The 23,477-nt window shown below is 44.1% G+C and overlaps 2 protein-coding genes across 2 annotated transcripts in view; one reads left to right on the forward strand and one right to left on the reverse strand.

Annotated features, from left to right (window-relative positions):
* Window positions 1-14,021: 14,021 nt before the first annotated feature.
* On the reverse strand, window positions 14,022-15,332 carry LOC147853062 (uncharacterized). Its single transcript, XM_087333355.1, has one exon. The coding sequence runs from the start codon at window positions 15,330-15,332 to the stop codon at window positions 14,022-14,024; it is 1,311 nt and encodes a 436-aa protein (XP_087189481.1).
* A 1,658-nt stretch (window positions 15,333-16,990) lies between these two features.
* LOC147853063 (MBOAT (membrane bound O-acyl transferase) family protein) overlaps window positions 16,991-23,477 on the forward strand; it is a 34,091-nt gene continuing 27,604 nt past the window's right edge. The window contains exons 1-2 of the mRNA XM_087333356.1: window positions 16,991-17,110; window positions 17,228-17,314. Of these exons, the coding sequence (XP_087189482.1) occupies window positions 16,991-17,110; window positions 17,228-17,314 (207 nt within the window). The remainder of the gene's footprint in view (window positions 17,111-17,227; window positions 17,315-23,477) is intronic.

Consider the following 23,477-nt stretch of genomic DNA (forward strand, 5'->3'; position numbering starts at 1 on the left):
CTTTTGCTCCACCTTATATATGATGAGAGCTGTATTTGTCGTGCCTATGTGGGATATCTCACAATTTTCTCCTTTCCTTTTACAAACTTTATACCCTCATATCTTGACATTTAGTTGTCCGTTTCTCGTGTAATAAAGTGCATTCGAAACCTCCATCATTTTGTACTTAGATATTAAATCTATTTAAAATGTTATCTTCACAATTATTGTACTATGTGATTCATACTCGATTTCATACGTTTTATGGGATTTTCACTCTATTGCCGAAAATCTTCACGACAACGTGTGCATATGTTCACATACGTATAGACTCACAACTACATTTATGCCCCCTACACATACACAACAACATCATGATAACATTCGACCCTCGCTCATCACACTTGACTCTCCGTACATCTCCTACGGGGTAACACAATATGGCACGCCCGTGGGAGAGTGTCTTGCACGTCGATCCCGCATGCCTTGATGATGATATTTCTTCGACCGGAACTTCCATCGGTCCTTTCAACGATCGACTCCCTCGATCGGAGTGCTTGACTCGAACATCTTTGTCGGTCAGCAAATCTTTACGCGACACGAACATTCTCGTTCTGTCGGCTTACGAACTTCGTCATGGGTCCAAAATCATATCGTGTATATGTATGTTCTTCCTTTGTTTTGAGTGTGTGTGAGTGAGTAGTCTTGGTGCCCTCTTGTTTTTTTAATATGTACCCTCGAGTTTTGAAAATTTCATTTAGTACCCCCAAGTTTCTGAAATTTTAGGCTCTACCCTCAACATTTTAAAATTTCTTCGCATGCCCCTCTCTTCTCTTTTTCCCTCTAATTTTTTTTCCTTGTTTTCTTCTTTTTCTCTTGCATCTGTCGTTTCCCTCCTTCCTCGGTTTTGTGCCTTCTCTTCTTCCATGACTTCTTCCTCTTCCTTCTCTGTTCCTTCTTTTGATTCTTTCGAGAGTTGTGTTTCGTCTTCTATTATGTATTCTATTTCTTTGTTTGCATCTTCTATGTTGTTTCCTATCGTAGCCCTATCATAGCTTTCTCCTCCTCCTTCTCTTCTTCTTTTCTTGTCTCTGTTTTGGTGTTTTGAAGAATGGGGAGGAACGACATCTCCATTGTCGTTGCCGTCTTTGTTGATGTTTCGCTTTTTGGCTCTATTCGACTGTTTGTTTGGTAGCCGTTAAGACGTTGTCTGCTATTCGGTAACTCTCAGGTCGCCAGCTCTGTTTGGTCCGGCATTGTCTGTTGGTCTCTTTCCGACCCTCAGTTTGGCCTCCGCTTTCCAACCTCTCCGGCCTTTGTCTATCTCGTGGCCGCTGTCAAAGTCTTTGTCGGTTTCCGTCAGTTTGAGTCCGCTTCTGTGTCTCCGGCTCCCTTGCGGTTCTCCGGCTCCGTTGTCGTCTCCTTCTCCGTTCCGGCGCCGTTCGACCGCTCCGACCGCTCTCCGGTCGGCGCTTTTCCGGCCTCTCGTCAGTCTTTGTCGGTGTCGCCGTTCTGGCCATCGATCCGTCTTCGTCCGGCCCGTTCCAGTCGTAGTTTGGTCCATTCCGACTGGTTTTCCGGCAGTCGGTTCGGCTGTTGTCCAGCTGCTCCCATCTTTATCCATTTCGGTCTTGCTTTTCTCAAGCTTTCCACTGTTCGACCTCTGTCCGGTAGACTCCATCTTCGGCCAGTGTCTCTCCGGTCTTCTTTCGGCGTCATCATTGTTGCTGCTGTCGGTTGTCGAGCTGCTGTCGTCGCTACAGCCCCTATCCGGCCATTCTGCATGCTGTCCGACCACTCCGGTCACTTCTTGGCCGTCGTTCCGGTCGCTTTACGGCCGTTGTCTGGCTATTCCGGCCCCGTCCGGTCGTCACTATCTTTCTGGCCCTTCCGTTGTCTGATTTTGGCCATCCATCCGGTGTCTCTTTTCGTTTTCGACGTCTTTCGGGCTGTATTCTTCCGGTTCATTCCGTTCTCTTCCCGTTTCTTCTTTCCGGACCATTTCATCGTGTTTATGTATTGTCTCCGGCCCCCATCTGTGGCTTTCTGCATCACGTCGTCTCGTCCGACTTCTCTGTTTCTGGCTATGTCGTGTGTCCGTTTGGCATGTTCGATCATCCCTTTGTTGTCCAGCCCGTCCGTTGTCCGTCTTTGTCTAGTGTGTATCTGGCCGGCCAATCTGGCCATCTTCCTCTCCGTTCTGGCTATGGTTCGGTTATGTCTTTTCGGCCGCCTCTGCAACCTTCTGATCATCGTTGCTATTCTGGCCGTCGTCCGTCCGGTGTTGTTGGTTTCTCTGGTCGTCGATGTCTGGTTTGCGTTTGCATCTCTTCTTTGTCTTCTATGGTCCTTCGGTGTTAACCAACTCTGGTTCTTGTTCCGATTCTGGTTCCGACTCTCTCCGTGTTGTTTCTTCTTGAACCATTGCCTGTGCATTCTCAGCACATCCTGCCGGTTTCCGCTCCACACACTGCAACTTTCTCCGCAGTCTCCTGGTGGGCTTCTCTTTTCGATTGTGTTGACACCGGTTCCCTCTGCGTTGTTGTTTGTCCAGCCGTGCATCTTGCACCACGCTTTTGAGAACACGCACATTGTCGCTAACCGCTTTTGGAAACACGCACATGGACACTAATCGCAACCTCGCACAAACATTGTTGCCATTCATGCATTCCTCCATAGACTTCCTCCAACATCTTCACCGTCATTTCCGCGTTTTACCATTTCTTGCACTTAGTCGCTATGGCTTGCACATCCGCGTATCATTCTTCGACTCCGTTTCCAAAGGGGGGTCGCCTTAGTGGTCGCCAAAAGGTGTTGTACATTTTAGGGTTAGGGTTAATGGTAATGATGATTATCGATGACGAAGATAGAAATGGTGGAATAGTGAAGATGGTGGAGAGTATGATGGTGAGAGAGATTGAGATGAAGATGTTGAGAATCATTGAGAAGCATTGTGGGGTGGGGGGTGGTGCCTAGAATGGCTCCACCCACCTCCCAAGGGGGTTCAACGTTAAGGGGAGAGAGAGGAAAAGAGATGAAAGAGAGAGAGAGAGAGAGAGAGAGAGAGAGAGAGAGAGAGAGAGAGAGAGAGAGAATGATTATTCCTCTTTCATTCATTCCCTATAAGGGGTTAAATAGTATAAGAGGGGGTAGATACATACGGGTGTAAGCCCCCTCGAGCATTCATACTGGACACTCACTCACACCTCCTCGTATCCATCCACATGCACACACGTGTGCATGTGTTCACATACGTATAGACTCACGACTACATTTATGCCCCCTACACATACACAACAACATCATGATAACATTCGACCCTCACTCATCACACTTGACTCTCCGTACATCTCTTACGAGGTAACATAAGTGACAACAACAAATAACAAGATCAAGATTCACACCAACTTATGCATCAGTAATGGCGCAATCATCCCCAAGGCAAACATATAGCCTTGCTCCAACTCCAAGGCAAACATGTAGTCCAGTCCCAATGGATAGTCCTACACCCATGGAGATCAATATGACTCAATGACGAGGACCGTTGTCGGACGAAGAGAAGCAACGACGCCGAGCAAACCGTCTGTGCTTATATTGCGGAGGTCCAGGACATATAGCCATTCATTGCTCCCGTAGGCCGAGACATCAGGTAAATCAAATTCACTATGACAATAAAAATGAGTCCAACATTTTAGACGCAGTTAGTGAATTTAATATTATGAATAATCCACCCTTGTCCAATAAGTTTGAAGTCCTAAACCAATTAGAAGAGGAGTCAAACGAATAAGTCCGGCCAAAATAGGAGCCATTTGGTTGGACAACCCGAGATATGTACAAGCTAGTGTGGGTTCCATTTCTTCCAAGCATGTTAGTATGTTGGGAAGTCGGTCCCTCCGGTGTGTGTAATGGAGAGTAAACATCCTATGTACTCTCTATTGTTCATGTGTGTACGTGCGTTCACCCTCTACTTCCCATTACTATGTTTGATTCTCATTGAAGTGATTCAAGACTCGGTTGTGACCGAGCAATATTCCGCACTATTTCCTTCAATCTAGTATCAGAGCGAACAACACAGGAAATGGAAGAATCGTTCGGCGGCATGTTCAAGCTCACTGGCTCCAACTACTCAGTGTGGAAGTCGAAGATGAGGGATATGCTAGTGGTTAAAGATCTTTGGTTCCCGGTTCAGTTCGGAGACAAGAGACTGGATAAGATCGACGCCACAGTGTGGGAGGTGATGCACATGAAGACGACGGCATACATCCGGTGCTTCATCGACATGAGCCTATACAACAATTTCAATGACGAGAGCAAGGTTCATGAACTCTGGGAGAAGATCGGCATCATGTTCCAGAACAAGAATGCTATTAATCGGGTTTCGGTATTCCGGAAGTTAGTGAGGCTTCGGTACCAAGATGGCTCCAATATGGCGGAGCACATGTATGCCTTCCAGGGGCTAATACATCAAGCTACCTCGTTGGAAGTACCTCTCACGGATGAGGTACTTGCATTGCTCTTGCTCGGTTCCCTCCCGGATAGTTGGGAGACGTTAGTTGTCACGTTGGGCAACGCCGGGCCGGAAGGAAAGCAGTTGTCCCTAGCAAGGGTAAAATCAAGCTTCCTAGATGAAGAAGCTCACCTAAACGACCGGGAGTTCGGAACCGATCCAAAGGCCTTGGTTATAGAAGATGACCACAACCAGAGAAGAGGCTGGTATCGGAGTCCCCAAAACTGGGACAAATCAGGGATGAGGTCGAAGTCAAGGGGGAGGCCTACTTGCTTCTAATGTGGGAAGCCGGGGCACTTCCAGAAAAACTGTCGGCATTTCCGGAAAGAGAAAGGAACCGACAGTGCCGATTCGAAGAAGGGTTTGGACCAAAAAGGCTCGAATTGGAAGGGAATGTCGGCAATCACGACAAGTGAAGAAGAACTGATGCTCATTATCGAGGAGGATGCGTTAAACCTTGGAGGCGATGAGACAACATGGGTTGTCGATTCCGGAGCATCGTTCCATCTTACACCAGACCGGAGATGCTTCTCATCCTACACAACCGGAGATCATGGTTGTGTCCGGATGGGAAATGAAGGTACATGCCAAATTATCGGCATCAACTGGATGCAAGTTGTTGCTGAAGGAACCTAACACGTTCCGGAGGTTCGACTGAACCTGATATCAACCGGTCGGCTAGATGATGAAGGCTACATGGGTAGCATCCAGAACGGAGTCATGAAATTCAGCAAAAGAAGACTGATTGTGGCTTGTTACCCGACCGACAAAGGACTTAAAGACCAGAATGTGAAAGGGATTGTTATTCGGAATCTATTTTAATTAAGTAGAATAGATTATAATTGAGTAGTGAATGGACGGACCAAAATCGGTATGCCGATCCGGATCCGAACCGGTTCCGAACAGGTGCCGATTGGCACCGTTTTGTACGTAGCACCGATGACCTATATAAAGGCCCGGTTACAATGTAAAACTTTAACGGAGAATTAATATAAGCTTCTTGTTTTATCTTCACGTATTGATTACTATTCTGTATTAATGGTTATATCTTACGTGTGTATTAAGTGAATGTCATATTGCTAAGTAGCCAATTAAGTCGGATTAATCGTTGTGTCTTAAGTTATCTCGTCGTAACACCCCTTTGGTGAAGTGTCCTCCGTAGACACCTGTGTTAGGCCATTGTCCGACCCTAAGGATTAACACAGTTTTTGGCGACCACGATTCCTGCACAATCGCAACAAACATCGGCGGGAATGGATGACTAGACCAACGAACGACTCGGTTACGGAGTGAGCAAGGAGACTTGCTGAACAGCTGAGGAAGCGAGAGGCTTTCCAGCAAGCGGCAGAAGAAATCAGAGCGGATCGCTAATTTTCCAAAGTGATCCGGAAAGTGGCCAAGGAGTCACTTCGTTTACAACAAAACGACTACCCGGACGAAGGAAGCAACCTAAGTAGCCTCCGAGAAGTGGAATCCCTTCTCCAGGTATTGGCAGCAGGCGAAGGCGAATCCGAAGCATTTTCGGCATTTGAATCGGGTTCAGACGAGAAATACAGCGCGAACACAAGAACACAAGATCCCAACAACATCCCCATGTTTGAAACATTAAAGACAAAAATTTTGCATTTCTTCCATAAGGAGATGGTCCAACGGGAAATGGTAGGGTTATTTTACAGTATCCGGCAGGAACCAACGGAGAACATTCAACAGTTTGTCCTCCGGTTCCAGCAGATCCACAGTCAGCTCAGCCGAACACCACCGAAGGAAAAAACAAAGGCCATACTCTTAGGAGCACTCCGGTAACCCTTACGGACAGTGTGCACCGTCATTGATTTCCGCACCAGCAGCATAGATCAAGTGATCGACCGAGTTCGGGAAATGGAAAACTCAAGTTCATGGCTAACCATGGGCACACTTCAGCGTCCACTACCGACAGATGAGGACCTCCGTTTTTGGCAAGCAATTCAATGTACGACATGCCTGAATGCCGGACATTCGATGCTGGAATGCACCATGCATTCCCAATGCTTGCTCTGCCACTCCAGAAGTCACACAATGGAACGGTGTGAGTATAACTTGTTAAATCGGCAAGCACCACCGATCCGGCAAATTGAACCACGAAGCAACCGGGATGAAGAAGAAGAACGTTGGCGGCAAGAGGAGTGCTACCAGCCGGCACAAGATGTCTGGTACAGCGATCGAAGAGACGCTTATGACCAGTATGACAGACAGGATAGATACCAGGACTATAATGGATAGTACGAGAGATACAACCGGGATCACTCCCCTGGTTACAACCAACGACGGGACGACTATGGCAAGTATGACGACCAGCACCGTCAAGGTTATCGAAACAAAAAGAATTTCAACAAGAAACATCATTTCAACAAAAACGGGGGTCATCCACGGGAACCGGAAAAGGGCGCTCCAAGCAGCCAACTGGACCAAAACGAAGCACTTACCATTGGACCATCGATCCAAGCACCGGTGACTCCAGTAGATGTACAGAATAAAGAAACATCGGCACCTATACATAACAATAAGACCTCGGAGACGGAACCAGTCCCAGAGATAGTGGCGGCGCAAGCAAGAGAGCTTGCTGAATTGAGGGATGAACTGGCCGCACAAGAAGCATTATGCACCCGAGAGAGGAACTTGAAGAAAGCGGCAGAAGAAGAGAAAAGAAAGACTATTGAGAAGCTTCGTCGAGCAGAAGAGAATCTGCGGAAAGGACATCAGGCATATGACCAGCTGAAGGAGGAGAAAGAGAAGGCGTTGCAAGAAAAGGAGAAGCTGCGATGGATGGCAGAAACAGAGATCGAAAGACTTAAAGAAGAACTCCGTCAACAAAAGGATCAGGAAAACCGCGCTCGTCGGCAACTCAACCAAAAGCTTAAGCAGAAGACCGATGATTTTGAGCACCTACACCGGGACTACAAGCACTTGGATACGGAGCATAAGAAACAATAGGAGAAGATGGCAGAACTCCGACAGGAGGTGCATCGAGCTGAGACGGCGCTAGCAGAGGAACGGGCTGAAAGAACCACGTTGTTGGAGGAAGCCGCGCAAGAACGTATGGAGCTCCATAAGCAGCATTATGAAGAGAAGGAAAGAGCAACAATGGTATTGCAGAGGTTGCAGAACACCTATGAAAACCAATTGTCACATTACCGGGAGCAGGAGGTGGATACGGTGGCACTGATCAAGCAATTGAAGGACGAACGGCAAGCCGCGGAGGACAAATCGAAGATGGGATTGGAGCGGATCCAGTTCATTGTCCATGCATGGAGGAACAAGACCAAACGCTTGATTGACGAAAGCTCTGTGCAATGGTGGGACAAATGGACAAAGCACACAACCGAGCTCCAGTTGCTAAGGGCAGACGTGGAAAACTGGCAGAAGGATGGCGACGATTGCTACATGCTAACAAAAGAGGACTTCACCGCCATGAGAGATGAGTTAGCAGAAGATTTTGTAACTCTGGCGGAGGAACAGTCAGCAATGGTCCGACAATTGGTAGCCTAGCTAGACGATGATCGACTGGATGATCAAATCCAGTTTGAAAGCTATGAGCGGACCAGGATACGAAGAGAAGAAACAAAGCAGGCCGCGACCGTCAACCTTAGCGTTGAGGAGCCATCACCGGAGCAAGGATCGGACGGAGACAAGGCCGGGGCGAGTCAACCGGAGTCAAATCCGGCAGAGCAGCTAATGGAGGAATCACCGCCACAACCGTCGGTACCGGGAGCCGAACAAATGCCATCAAAGTAGCAATAGTCGGAGGAGCCGGAGCCACAACAACAACAACAACCACAACAACACCCACAACAACCACAACAGCAACAACAGTCGTAGCAACAACAACAGAGTTCCGAACAACCATTGGATACCCTGGAGTAGAGTATTCTGGATATCTTGGACGAAGGCGAAGGGCCGGATAGTGGGATTCGACGTACAAGGTACTGTCCCACGGGCGTGCCATGTGTTACCCGGCCGGCAAAGGAGTTAAAAACCAGAATGTGAAAGGGATTGTTATTTGAAATCTATTTTAATTAAGTAGAATAGATTATAATTAAGTAGTGAACGGATGGACCGGAATCAGTATGCCGATCCGGATCCGGACCGGTTCCGAATAGGTGCCGGTTGGCACCGTTTTGTACGCAGCATCGGTGACCTATATAAAGGCCCGGTTACTGCCACCTCTTGTAATGGAAGTTGCTCCCCCCGCTCAAAACCTGTCTTTGGCAAAACAACATCATTACTAGCATCCTCTACAATCAACGGCTCACCAACATCCTCATGTTGCTCCTCTTGTTGTGAGGCACTCTCTTGTGTATCATCATCCATCATAGGAATTGGATAAATATCTACTAGGTCACCATCTGAAGAGGTACTTGACCTTTCCGCCTTGTCAATGTCCTCAATGGTTTGGTCTTCGATGAACACTACATCACGACTCCTAATAAGCTTCTTTCCCACATGATTGTAACACCAATAACCAAAATCATCTTGACCATATCCAATAAAAATGCATTGTTTAGATTTAGCATCTAACTTCGATCTTTCATCCTTGGGTATATGTACAAAACACTTACACCCAAACACACGTAAGTAATCATAAGAGACATCTTTACCATACCACACTCTATTTGGTACGTCACCTTGCAATGTGGTAGTAGGAGATAGATTAATGATATGTGCAACAGTATTCAAAGCCTCACCCCAAAATGATTTAGGTAACCTTGCATCTGAGAGTAAGCACCCAACTCTCTCAACTAGGGTTCTATTCATTCTTTCGGCCAAACCATTTAATTGGGGAGTCTTAGGAGGGGTTCTTTGATGTTTGATACCTTGGTCTCGACAATACACATCAAAAGATCCACAGTATTCGCCAGCATTATCGCTGCGAATACATTTCAGTTTCTTCCCTGTCTCTCTCTCAACAGAAACGTGAAACTCTTTAAAAACATTAAAAACTTGATCTTTTGATTTCAACATTCGAACCCAAAGCTTCCTAGAATGATCATCAATGAAAGTAACAAAATAAAGTGCTCCACCCATTGACCTTACCTTCAAGGGTCCACACACATCAGAATGCACTAGCTTGAGTATACCTTTTTGTCGAAGAGAAGAATGCTTAAAGGAAACCCTCTTAGCCTTCCCTGCCAAACAATGATCACATGTATCTAACTTCACATCTTTTAAACCTGGTAGGACGTTCGTTTTTGCTAGAAAGTCAAGTCCCTTTTCACTAATATGGGACAATCTCTTATGCCACAATTTTGAAACATCTTGATTTTCAACTGCATTGACAAAGTTAGTAGAGACAGAAGCTTGCAAAAGATATAAACCATTGTGACAACATTTATTTGCTTTCGCAACAATCAAAGAACCCTTACAGATTTTCCACTTACCATTTTGAGACGCATGGTTATAGCCCTCGTCGTCTAATGTACCGGTGGAGATTAGATCCAATCTAATATCGGGCATGTGTCGTACTTGATGTACAATCAACTTGAATCCTGTGTTGGTTTGCAAGCAAATGGTTCTTGTGTCGACTACCTTTGCAAATCCATCATTCCCCATCTTCACAACACCATAGTCACCTGGAGTGTGAGATGAGAAAAAATCCCTTCTAGATGTAACATGGTGGGAGGCACCACTATCAAGAACCCAAGTGGTTTCATGGCTACTTATGTTAACTTCATTGTAACTTGTACATACAACAAGTAAATCATTAGAGGAAGCAACATTAACAGAATTGATATTGTCATTCACATTTTTCTTATCTTTCATGTAGTTCGACACTTTATTTTCCTTCTTCCATTTGAAACAATATTTCTTTATGTGACCTATCTTACCACAAAAATGACAAACTAAATCTTTATATTTAGACTTTGACTTACTTCTACTTCTACCTTTGTTGTTTCGGTCATCACTCTTCTTTTGGTTTCTTCCTCTATTTTCAGCAACGAAGGCTTCCATGTTTGATGTTGCTCCTTGCGTCCTTCGCCGCATTTCTTCATTTAGAATTCCACTCTTCACAAGTTCCATTGTCATACCTCCCTTAGGAGCCGCACTAGCTAGAGTAACCCTAAATGTTTCCCATGACTCGGGAAGAGTATTTAGCAACCATAAAGAAAGAACTTCTTTCAAAGTTTATACCCATGCTAGACAATTGATCAAAACATCCTTGAAATTCATTTAAATGATCTAAAACCGACTTATTTTCTTTATAAGTCAAATGCATCGCTTGTTTGAGTAAAAACAACTTATTATTACCGATTCTAGAAGCATATAAGGTTTCTAATTTATTCCACAAAGTCTTTGCATTTGTTTCATTCACAACATGATTCAAGACATTATCTCCTACCCATTGACGAATGAAACCACATACTTGTTCATTTTCAAAATCCCATTCCTCATCATTTTTCTTTTCGGGTTTGATCTTTGCGAATATCGGTAAATGCATATTTTTAACGAAAACCAAATATTTCATTTTTCCTTTCCATTTTTGATAGTTTGTGCCATTTAAAACAACCATTGTTGATGTGTTTGCCTCCATTTATAATCGAGCAAAAAAAAACACAACCTCCGCTCTGATACCACTTGATGAGGTATAGACACGTAAGAGTGTAACATGCGTCACGTTTTATGCTCGATTATAATGAAAAAGAAACACAAGAAACACACACAATGACACAACAAAGATTACACAAGATTTAACGTGGAAAAACCCTCAATGAGGGAAACAACCACGGGACAAAAGTCCAAAACCAATCCAGTATCACCAAAGAGATACAACACAAGTACAAATTCTACTTCTAGATATACTAGAAATAAGTAGAGATATGTAGCATAGTACTACCGACAAAGATGGTACAATAATCCAAAGGGATAAGATTATCTCTCAAGCATATAAGAGAAAAGAAGAGAGAAGAAAACCCAGATAAGAACGTCCACAAGTTGAAGTAGTAGCCGTGTAGATCTCACGTTGAGTAGTGGAGATGGAAAGGAGATTGGGAGTAGATGAGTTGAGCACCAAGCTTCACCAAGCTTCACCAAGCTTCACTATGCTTCACACTCATCATACTTTGTTCTCACCTCTTCCCATATATATATCTCTCCTTTCCACCCTCTCTTCGGTTTGTCTCTCTCAAAAACAAAAACGGTCGTTTTGTTTTGTTTTCCTCTTTATTATTATTATTTTTTCTTTTCTTTTCTTTCTTTACTCACTAAAAAACGTAACTTACATTTACCCTTTTAAAGAAATAAAGTAAGGGTAATAATTACTAAAGAAACAAAACTTTCGTTTTGTTTTATATTACTATCTAATAATAATAATAAATATTATTAAAAAGGAAAAGACAAAATAGTGACCAGATACATTAACATATGCCTCCGATTCGGCTCCGGTAAACCCCTCATGGAAGGCTTCACCGATTTGAATATGTCGGCTGATGCGAATACCAGCCGATCTACATCCGGATATGTCATGACTTATGCAAGGGGAGTTGTTTCGTGGCAATCGAGGCTGGAGAAGATGGTTGCGTTGTCAACCACGGAGGCGGAGTACATGGTAGTTGTGGAAGCCAGCAAGGAGATAATCTGGATGAAGGACTTCATTGGAGAGCATAGTTCTAGCCATACATCTCAAACGTTGTCGTGAAGGATTTGCTTCACGTTATAAAAATAAACTTCAATATTGTATGAAGTAACATTTGAGAGACTTGAACCCATAACCTCACACACCAAGGACAAAACATATACCATTAGGACAAATTATTTTCTATAGTTATGTTTTTATCATCATACTTATGACATGTGTATCGAGATGAGCATGATGGTTATCATGCATCACATTAAAGCATGTGCGCCAAATGGCGATCATGCATCACATCCATTATATGCATGTCATGCACCCCCATATCATCATATGCATGAGCAAACCCATAAAGAGACGCAAGGAATTAAGGGATGAATCAAGGGGAAAACAGGGTAATCAAGAAGAGAAAGTAAGAAATCAAATAATATAATCAAGCAAAGAAGCTAGCGCATTTGGGGAAGTGTCTTGTCTCTCGGAGGTGAAGTCGAGGGTTCAAATCAAGGGTCGGTAGAGAATGTGTTCAGTTTGCGATCAAGGATTATAAAGTTGGTAAAATATTGTCTTTTTAATATACATCATGTTTATATCAAATACTCTTGCTTCTTGAATCATACTTTCTCTCAATCTTCCTTCTTAAATCATACTTTGTCTCTATCTTGCTTCTTGAATCATATATTGTCTCTATTTTCTATCTATTCTCATCTCTCTCTCACACACACACATTACTCGTAACTCTTCTTCTTGCTATTCTTAACCTTTTTAACATCACCATACAAGCCTTATTAAAATTTAAATTCCTTCAACTCCCCTTAACCTTCGTCCTTGCGACTTCGTCGCACAAACCACAACTACCCCGACAACGTGTCATACTCATACGTGAATATTCGTATCATACTCATAAGTGAAATGGCTCCAAGTATGATTGGAATCCATTCATCTATATTTATTTTTATTTTTATTTTTATTACTCTAAATTTTATTTTTTAATATGAAAAATAAAAAATAAACAAGATTTTTATAGACAAAAATCAAGACCATAAATTCATTGAAAACTAACAAAGTAGCATCCAAAGTTCTAAACATGAACTAAAATTTATCCAAAGTTCAAACATGAACATTAACCTAGAAAGTAGCTCTAAATTCATAGTACTAATACTTAATCTCATCTCTCTATTCTTGAGGTGCATTGTCAATGTTAACATCTTGCCCATCATCATCATCTTCTTCAAAATCCTCATTAACCATAGTTGCATGTTGTCTTTGCAATAGAAAAAGCCTATCATCATCATCTTCTTTATTAATCATATCCAATGTCACTTCTATACGGCTTGAATCTCTTTTTTTTACTTTCTTTAATAGACGATGGTTTGTATGCAAGTATACTAGCTTCTCTATATGATCATGACTCAACCTATTTCTCCTCTTAGTGTGTATCAATGAAAAGGTACTCCAATTTCTCTCCCATGGAGATGCACAAGTACCTTGAGAAAGCACTTGTATCGCAAGTTTACTTAAATTTGGGGTTTCTCCTCCAAATAATTCCCACCACTTAACACCATCTTTCATTCTAGTAGGATCATTTGAAGGTGGAAGTTGAAAAATACCCTTCTCTTTACTTTTATAAGCATGATACTCATCTAATAAATTACCTTGCATCTTAATGTCACCATTTGCATATCTCATAATGGTGTCTATCCAACAAGCATTCACCACATTATCAAAAACTTGAACATTTTCCCACCAAATTGGATGTAAGAGATATCCAATTGCATGTAATGGTGAATGTAACATTTTGCATCTATCCATGCATAATCCTCTAATTTCATCAAGCAACATGTTATTGATTCCTTGCATTTTATTTATTTATTCTATCATTCGTCGTGTACATTCATATATCAACCCCATTGTTGCACCTTCTCTATCCGCCAATCACAACACTTTTAAAATTGGTGAGCATATTTCCACTATCATCTTTACATTTGACCAAAAGGAAGCATTCAATATTATCGAAACTACTTCTTCTGCTTGTTGCGTTTTAGATCCCTTCCATTGGCACCATTCTTCACTAACTACCATTCTTCTTAAACCACTATACACTCTATCATTGAACAAATTTGATAGCACAATGAAACTATAAGCAAACCTTGTAGTAGAAGGCTTCAACAATTCCTTTTTACTAAACTTGCGAAACATTGCAAGCACATATAGCTTTCTTGTGATGAACGTAGTAACCTTCAAACCTAATCTCAAAGCATCATTAACCCAAGCACATTTTCCTATATCCTCAAACAACAAATCAAGGCAATGACATGTGCATCGAGTAAAAAATATCATGGGCCACTCTTTCTCTATCATATGTCCCGTTGCCACACAATTTGATGCATTATCCATGCATACTTGCACAACATTTGTTGGGCCAATTTCAAGAATGGTAGCTTTTAGAATATCAAAGATATACTCCCCCGTTTTACATTCTTCACTTGTATCCACGGACCTCAAAAACACTAAACCAAACATTGATGAAGCTAGAACATTAATTATTGGCCTATTTCTAGTACCTGACCAACCATCACTGACTATAGTGCATCCATATATTTTCCATTTCTCTTTAATGCATGAAAGTTTATCTTCAACAAATTTTACTTCTTCATCTAAGTGCCTCTTTCCCAATTGGAAAGAACTTGGTGGCTTATATGACGGACCAACCTTTGCAATTGCTTGAACCATATCATGAAAAAATGAACTATCAACCTTAAGATGTGGAATATCCTCTACAAAAAAGAATCTTCTCATTGATTCATCGGCAATTTTATTCAAACTTTTTTGCCAAGAGATTTGTAGGGATCCACCAATATTCTCAATTGTCCTCTTCTTACATGATGAAGATGACATGTCAACTACAAATGCACAAGTAGATGGCACAACATTGGCATTAGATATGCTTACATCGACATTATTCTCACTTTCTGCACTAGAATTTTCATTAGCATTAGTATTTTCATGAGCATCAACATCCGATATCAATTTTTTTATCTCATCTTTTATTGCTCCAATGACTTTGCGGCATTTATCCACACCTTGTCCTTTTAGCCCCAAAAGATGGGCTTTAATTCGGTGTGGACCACCAACAAATACATGTTTGCAATGTTTGCAATGTTTGCATTCATTTATATGCATTCCTTTATCGTTTCTCTTCAAGACAGTAATGTGGTCCCATAAAAAGCTCTTTGGTTTACCCATACTACAATCACATTGATTTATAAATCAACAATTTAGGAAGTGAGCTAATAAATCTACAATCTACAATCACGTTGATATGAATATATAAAAAAACATTAGAAAACTACAATTACATTGATTTAATAAAACTACAATCACGAACACTCAGAGCTCTCGATTCTCTCGATTCATTGTTCTTGATTTTAGTTGTTTCCTTTTGAAGTGCTTTTCCTTTTCGGAGTTTATTAAGTTCTATTCGATTTCGAGCAACATTGCCTCAATGTAATTCATTTCTATGTCACTTTCTATGTTACTTTCTATCTTATGTTTCAAATTTCAATATCAAGAATTTCTATGGCTGAAAGCCAAAAGGTTCAATGGTGATTATCTCTCTCTAGAGGCCAAATTTCAATTAGATGAAAAACGTGAACAACTAGTTAAATTCTCTACATTATTACGAATCTTATATGGCCAAGAGGTATCACTTTTCAGCACATTAAGACCTTCTCAATCCCATGCAAGTCAAGTCACAAACCTAAGACAAAGATGTATCATGCAAATTGTTGTTTCTCTTCCTCTTTCAATTATTCGATTAAAAAAACCAAAAAAATGGGTAGTGAAGGAGCGGGGAAGGGCGACATGTCTGGTTTTCTTATCCCTTGAATGATACATCCATTATTTGAGAAAAACAATTTACCTTTATGCTTCCAAGAAGAATCAAGCGAGACAAATTGGTAAGGCAACAGGTTGTAGGGGGGTGAGCGATGAGAAGTAGCACCGAGCACTGAGAAATTAGGAATCGGGAATCAGAAATTAGAAATTAGAGTTGATGGAAGATTGTGCCTTGTTCGTTTCGTCCTTCACAGAAATCTGATTCTCACAATTTTCTCCTCACTACTCACTCAAAGCTCTCGATTCTCTACAATCGAATCTTAGTTACAATTCACGAACACTCAAAGCTCTCGATTCTCTACACTCGACTCTTAGTTATGATTCACGAACACTCAGAGCTCTCGATTCTCTACACTCGACTCTTAGTTACGATTCACGAACACTCAGAGCTCTCGATTCTCAGCTCTCAACTCTTAGTTCAGATTCACGAACACTCAGACTCTCAAACTGTTATCGCTAGGGCCGGACAATGGCCTAACACACGGTGTCCCTTTGAGACACTTCACCAAAGGGGTGTTGCGGTGAGATAAACTTAGACCGAACTATTAATGAAACCCTAATTGGTTACTAATCAGCAATATCATTAGTCACAATACACGCGTAAGATAGATTTCACTTAGCACGGAACGGTAATTAACTTGATTAAGATACAAAACAACAACACTCTATTAATTATCCGTTAATGATTACAATCTAACCGGGCCCTTTTATAGGTCTCCGGCTCTAGGTACAAACCGGTGCCAACTGAGAACCGGCTACAAACCGGTCCGGATCTGGATCGGCATACCGATTCCGGTCCGTCTATTCGCTTCTCAAAATATCCTTCTAAATATTATAGATAATCAGCTCTCAATTATTAATTATCCCCCTTTTCCCATTCTGGACTTCCCTTGCCGGTCGGGTAACACATGGCACACCCGTGGGACAGTACCTTGTATGTCGAATCCCACGATCCGGCCTTCATTCTTCCTCCCAAATGTGTAGAATGCTTTGATCTAAGGGTTCCAATGGTTCCTTGGGAAGCTGTTCAGTCGTCTGTTGTTGTTGTTGTTCCTCCTCCTACTGTTGCCCCGGCTTCTGTTGTTCCTGCGGCTGTGGCTGCTCTTGTTGTTGCTCCGGCTCCAACTGTGACTGCTTTTGCTTGACTTCAGTTTCCTGCGGCTCTATTGATCTTACCAGCTCTTCCTCCTTTTCTGGCTCTACTGGTCTTGGCGTCTCCTGGTGTTGTTGTCCTGCATGCACAGCTTCTTGCAGATGACCTTCCTTTAGCGGCTCCTCCTACTACTGGTTTTCGATGTGCTAGTTTCCGTCTTCCGGTTGCGCCTCCAGAGGTATGTTTGCCTTCTCCTCCTGAGTTCCATACGACTGGCTTGCCCCCGTTCCGGCTTCATTCAACACCTACTCCGAAGACTGCTCTTCATCACTAATGTTGATCGTCGCAGTTCTTCGGACCACTTTGTGTCGTCGCCATTCTCGTTCATACCGCTCGAGCTAGAGTTGTGTATCCAGCTGGTCATCATCCAGCTGCTCCACCAATTGTTTCACTGCCGCCGATTGGTCCCCAGCTAATTATAGGAAGTTATCTGACAATTCCTCCCTTATGGCAACAATGTTTTCCTCGTCCAATTTATAGAAATCGTCGTCGTCCTTCCGTCGGTTCTCCGCATCCGATCACAGCAATTGTAACTCCGCCGCCTGCTTAGCCCATTGAGACCATTATTGAGCCGAACTATCTTCTACCAGTCTTTTCATCCGGTCTCTCCATGCTAGTACAATGTCCCAGATCCATCTTCAACTTGTTCTCCGCGGCCTATTTTTCGTCCTTCAATTGTTTGATCAGATTCGCGGTTGCCACTTCTTGGCTTCTGTAGTGCATGAGATGGGTCTAATAGGTCGTCTGAACTTTGTTCAGAGCCATTGTAGCGCACTCCGTTGCCTCCAAGTACTGTCGGGTCAGCTCTACCTGTTCCTTCGCTGCTTCCGCTAGTTGTTTTGCTGCTTCCGCTAGTTGTTTTGCTGCTTCAGCTCCCTTCGATTGTTCCTCTACCAAGGCTGCCACAGTCCGGTTAACTCCATCATGAAGTTCCAGTAACTTCTCCTACTGCCGGTCACTTTCGGTGATCAATTTCTTGTGTTCCGCATCCAAGTGTTTGTGATCCCGGTGCAGCCGATCAAAGTCCTCCGTTTTCTGTTTCAGTCGTTGGTTGATCAGACGGTGAGCATGGTCTTCCCGATCCTTTTGTTGCCGGAGTTCTTCCTTGAGTCACTCGATCTCTACTTCCGCCGAGCGCTGGAGTTTGTCCTTTTCCTGTAGGATTCTTTCTTTTTCTTCCTTCAGCCGGTCATATGCTTGATGACCTTTTCTCAAGCTTTCCTCTGCTCATCGGAGGTTGTCGACCATCTTCCTTTGTTCCTCCTCCGCCGCTTTTTTCAATTCCCGCTCTCTGGCTCGTAAGGCTTCTTGTGCTGCCAGGTCTTCCCATAATGTGGCGAGCTCTTGTGGTGGCGTTTTATTAGTATCCAGGCCTACTTCAGTCACCGAGGTCTTATTGTTCTGTAAAGTTACTGGAGCCACCGGTTCCAATTGATGTGGTCCTTCTATTACCAACTTGGTCATTTCTGTTCTGGCCTTCTCTATGTCTTCCTCCATGCTCCAGATTCTTGACTAGGCCTTCTCTAATTCCTCGGTTGTGGCTAGCAACCGGTCTTTATGCCCTCTCTCTTCCGCTTCTAATTGGCAGACGACCCCAGTCACTTGTTTTGCTATCCATCGTAGCCATTGACTGTCAGTGCCTTGTTGTCGTGTCGGTTCTGGTCGTGGGATGGCTTCTTCACTGGCCATGAGCCTACTATGGACGGTTAGTCAAGCAGCCACTCCGGTTCTGGCTGTTGCTGCTGCGGCGGCGATGCCGGCAATTCAATGACTGGTTCTTGATCCACCGATACTGCCGTGTCTTGGCCCGTTGATTCTGTTATGTCCTGCCGCACCGATTGCTTTGCCACCAATTCGTGTTGAACCAATTCTGATGCCCTCCTTGGCTGCAGCTCCTCAAGGAGGAGTTCTAGTATACTGTCCTCCATCGGGTTTGATTTCTCCCCTTTGTGGCCCTTGTCACTTGTTTGTCGACGCCGTATCAGAGTCTCGGTAGGCTCGTCTTCTTGCTCTTCTTCCTCTAAGGTCTTACTATTTATTAACACCATCAAGGGGTCCTGCCCCTACGGTTTGTCTGGTTGTTGTTCTACTTGTTGTCCCGTCTGGCGCAACTTGATTTTCACAGGTCTCACCGGGGTGTTCACTAATGCCTCCTCTCTGCCAACTGCTTCCAATTAGGCCGCTCCTTTGCCTTTTGTGAAGTGTCAGCCTCCTTCCAACCTATCGCCTGGGTAGCCATGAGTTACTGCCGTTTTGAAGTTGTTTTGGGGGTCGATTCTATCAGTCTTCCCCGCTTCCTTTGTTTCATGGGCTCCACCAGTGGTGCTAACAGAGTGAGCCATTGCGCCACAGTTGTCCACATCTCTTTGCCATCTTTTATTGAGACAATGGCAGCGCTCAGGCCGTCAGCGATCATTACCGGCCAATCCACCTGTACTCCCTCGTAGGTGGCTATGATCAAACCGGCTCTATTCTTGGGCATGGCCGGTGGTCGGGGGTATACATGACCATACTCGTGGAGTACCCGAGCAATTTCCCGAAACAATAGGTCTTTGCCACATTGTGTGCGGTACGCCTTGCTGCCCAGTGAGTATTCTCCGAAATACCTCGTCAGCAGCTCCTGTGAAGGGTTGTCGATCGAGTATATTCCCCCTTCCGGTAAGCTGGTTAGGGCTCGGATGGCTTCCTCGGTGATGACCTTCGTGTCAATGTCTTTGACGACATTTTCCGCATCTCCATGTGGCGGTGCTTCGACTATCCTCAAGAATCCCTCCAGATTGTGTTGCTTAAGCCATTTCTTGGCCGCTTCTGAGAGCACCATGCATTCCATGTCGTCGTTAGAGTTGGTAGGTTGTGGTAAGATTGGTGCGCCTATGTGTTCTACTTGCTCTCACCTGATCACTCGTAATCGCATGTGTGCGCTGAGATCTCTGTGTTCGTGAAATGAAAGGGACTCTACGCGGTAGAGGTTTTCTTTCTCCATGCGTGGCACCTTTTCTTGATTCCCGCGCATGCATGTCTTGTACTAATATAGCAGTCAGTTGACACATGGTGCGTTTTTAAAGAGGCTTTAATTAGCCACCCACCACACCTTTTCAAAGTGCCCAAAGTGCCCAAAGTGCCCGTTCGCTCCTCGCCTATACATGATGACTTTTCTTTTTCCTTTTTTTCTTTTTTCTTTTTGCAAGTTGAGTTTTTAGTTAACCGGAAGCACCGGGTCCATATCCCAGTTTTTCCCCATATTCACGTTTGCCGGCCACCTATTTGTCATTATCCAGTAACACCAGCTCCGCCTGATTGTCGGGTACTTGTTTACTGCTTCCTACTGTTGCATCAGCCTTTGTCTGCTCAAATGGATTCTGTGGCATAGGTTCACAATATGGTTTGAGTCGAAACCCATTGACCCATTTGCCCATTATCTCACCGGCGAGCGTTCCGAGCTAGCATGAACCGTTGAATTCCCGTGTTATCCAATACGGTCCGGTCCACTGGAACCGTAGCTTTCCCGGCATCTGACCCATCCGGGTCTGGAACACGAGTACCAGCTTGCCGATCCAGAACATCTTCTCATTGCCCTTCCGGTGCCGATCGACAAACGCCTTCCTTCGTTGCTACTCCAGTTCCAATTGCATGAGACTCGCGATCCGATGCTCCTCGAGTTCGCATAGTGCGGCTAACCAGATTTTTTCCGATTCCTTTTCACTTAGTCGTTCTCTAACATGTATTCGCAAACTCGAAACCTGAAATTCAATAGGCATTACTGCTTCCAACCCAAAAGCTAACCGGAATGGTGTTGACCGGATACTCGTTTTGTATGTCGTCTGGTATGCCCATAGTGCACTATTCAGCTTCGTGTCCCAATTGGTCTGGTTTTCATTGACGATCTTTCGCAAGATGTTTTGGAGCGTTTTGTTTGTGGATTCGGCCAATCCATTGGCCTATGGATAATAAGGGGTATTGCGCTTGTGTACCACTGCATAGAATGTTGTTAAGCTCTCCACTACTTGACCGAGAAAATGTCTGCCTTGGTCGCTAATTAACTCAATCGGGCATCCATATCGGCACAAGATGTACTCATATAAGAACTTTGTTGTTGATGTCGCAGTGTTGTCCCGCAAAGCCTTGGCTTCTACCCACTTGGTGCAATAATTTGTGGCGACTATAACATATCTGTTGCCGGTTCTCATTACCGGAGGTTTAAACGGCCCAACGAAGTCCAGCCCCCATTTCTGAAATGGCTCTAAGGGTAGCACCAGCTAGTTAGGCATCCTTGCCTGTTCTGTTGGTTGGCCCATCCGTTGGCATAAATCACAGTCTTTCGCGTATCGAACCGAGTCCTTCAGTGTCGTCGGCCACCATAGCCCGTTGTGCCATATCTTTCTTGCCGTAGTGTCCCCGGCATAGTGCCCTCCGGCAACACCGCAGTGCACTTCTCGTAATATTGTGTCCTTTTCGTCGCTTCGCACTACTCGCCGCCATATGCTATCCGCACCTTTATGGTACAAGGTGTCTTGTAGTAGACAAAAATGTTGGCTTTGTACCGTTAACCGCTTCCGCTCATCCTGGTTCATCTCCTTCGGTGGTAGTTCCGTGCTTAGGAATTGATGCATGTTGGTTAGCCACTTGTCTTCGTCGACTATCGTGCTATCTGTTGCCGTTTCTACTGTTACTTTAAACAACTCGGCATCCGGAAACTCATCTGGGACTCCATCACCGGTCTCGCCGAAGTCTAACCGGTTCAGATAATCGACAACCGCATGTTGTATTCCCGACCAGTGATATATTTCGAACTCAAACTCTTGTAGCAACAATGTCCATCGGGCCAACTTACCGGTGAGCAATGCCTTTGAGACCAAATATAATAGCGTTGAGTGGTCGACATGAAATGAAAATTTCCTTCCCAATAAATAGTGCCTGAACTTGAATCATCCCTAAGGCTTCTCTTTCCGTTGTTGAATAATTTTGTTCCGCCTGGGATAGCTTCCGGCTGACATAATAAACCGGTCGGTACCATTTCGGTTCAATCAATTGCATTAGTGCGCTGCTGATTGCTATGTCGGACGCATCGACGAACACATGGAACTCTTTTGACCAGTCCGGTGGTTGCACCACCGGCGCTTGTGACAGTTGTACTTTCAGTGCCTGGTAAGCCTTATCCTCCGTATTTGTCCATTGAAACGGTGTCTGGTGAACCGTGGCATGCAACGGTGTAGCAAGATTGGCCAAATACCAGAGTATCCAATTATGCCACCAGATTTGCCCTAGAAACTGACTCAAAGCTTTAGCCGTGGATGGTGCCGGTGCTTCTAAGATTGCTTTGACCTTATCGGGGTCTACTGCAATCTCGTCCTTACTGACGATATGGCCTAGCAATGCACCGCTTGTTACTCCGAACACACACTTTGCTGGATTCAGGCTTAACCGATAACTCCTACATTTCTCAAGACATAGTCGGAGGTGTTGGAGATGTTCTCCTTCTCGGCTATACACGGCAATGTCATCCAGGAATACCTACATGAATGTCGGGATGAACTCGCCAAATACTTCCATGATTATTCGTTGGAAGGTCGCCGACGCGGTCTTGAGCCCGAACATCATTACCACTACGACGAAGACTCCCCATTCGGTGACGAACACCGTCTTGTCTTGGTCGTCGAGGTGCATCCTTATTTGATTGTTGTCGTTGAAACCGTCTAGGAAGCTATACACTTCATGACCGGCTACCGCGTCCAACACTCCATCCATAAATGGAAGTGGAAAGGCATCGGTCACTGTTGCCACATTGAGTTTCCGGTAGTCGATGCACACCCGGATCTTACCGTTCTTTTTCGGCACGACGACTATGGGACTTAACCATGTAGCTTTTTTCACTAGTTGGATAAAACCAACCCGTAGCAACTTGGCAATTTCCTCTTTGACCTTTGCCGCATAGTTAGGGTTCATCCGGTAACGCCGTTGTGCTATCGGTTTGGCATCCTTATTGAGATGTATCTGGTGTTGGTACAACTGAGGATCCAGCCCCCGCGTGTCTTCATAGGACCAAGCGAATACATCCCAGAATTCCTTTAATAAAGTGATCATCGCCGTCTTGTTGTCCGGTGACATTTCCTTAGCAATATGAACCGGTCTTGCATCGTCTCCAGTTCCTAAGTTCACTTCTTCTAACTGGGATGCTTTCACGTGTTGGGATACCGCCATCTCCCTCTCCAGAGCTTCCTGTGCTTGTCGTAGTTCTCTGATAGCTTCCTTTTCCGGTTCCTCGTCGGCATCATCCGATTGTGTTATATATGGTGACACTACTTTTAGCCATGGGCGGCCCAACAACAACGGGTGAGCCCCTT

Source organism: Azolla caroliniana, unplaced genomic scaffold (genome assembly GCF_043228905.1).
Source record: "Azolla caroliniana isolate FFs.n. ecotype wild unplaced genomic scaffold, voAzoCaro1.0.p SCAF_17, whole genome shotgun sequence".
In the NCBI taxonomy this organism is placed as follows: Eukaryota; Viridiplantae; Streptophyta; class Polypodiopsida; order Salviniales; family Salviniaceae; genus Azolla; species Azolla caroliniana.

Excerpts from the sequence above, each read along its gene's own strand:
- LOC147853062 (XM_087333355.1), bottom strand. The coding sequence starts at position 15,332 with ATGGGTAAACCAAAGAGCTTTTTATGGGACCACATTACTGTCTTGAAG.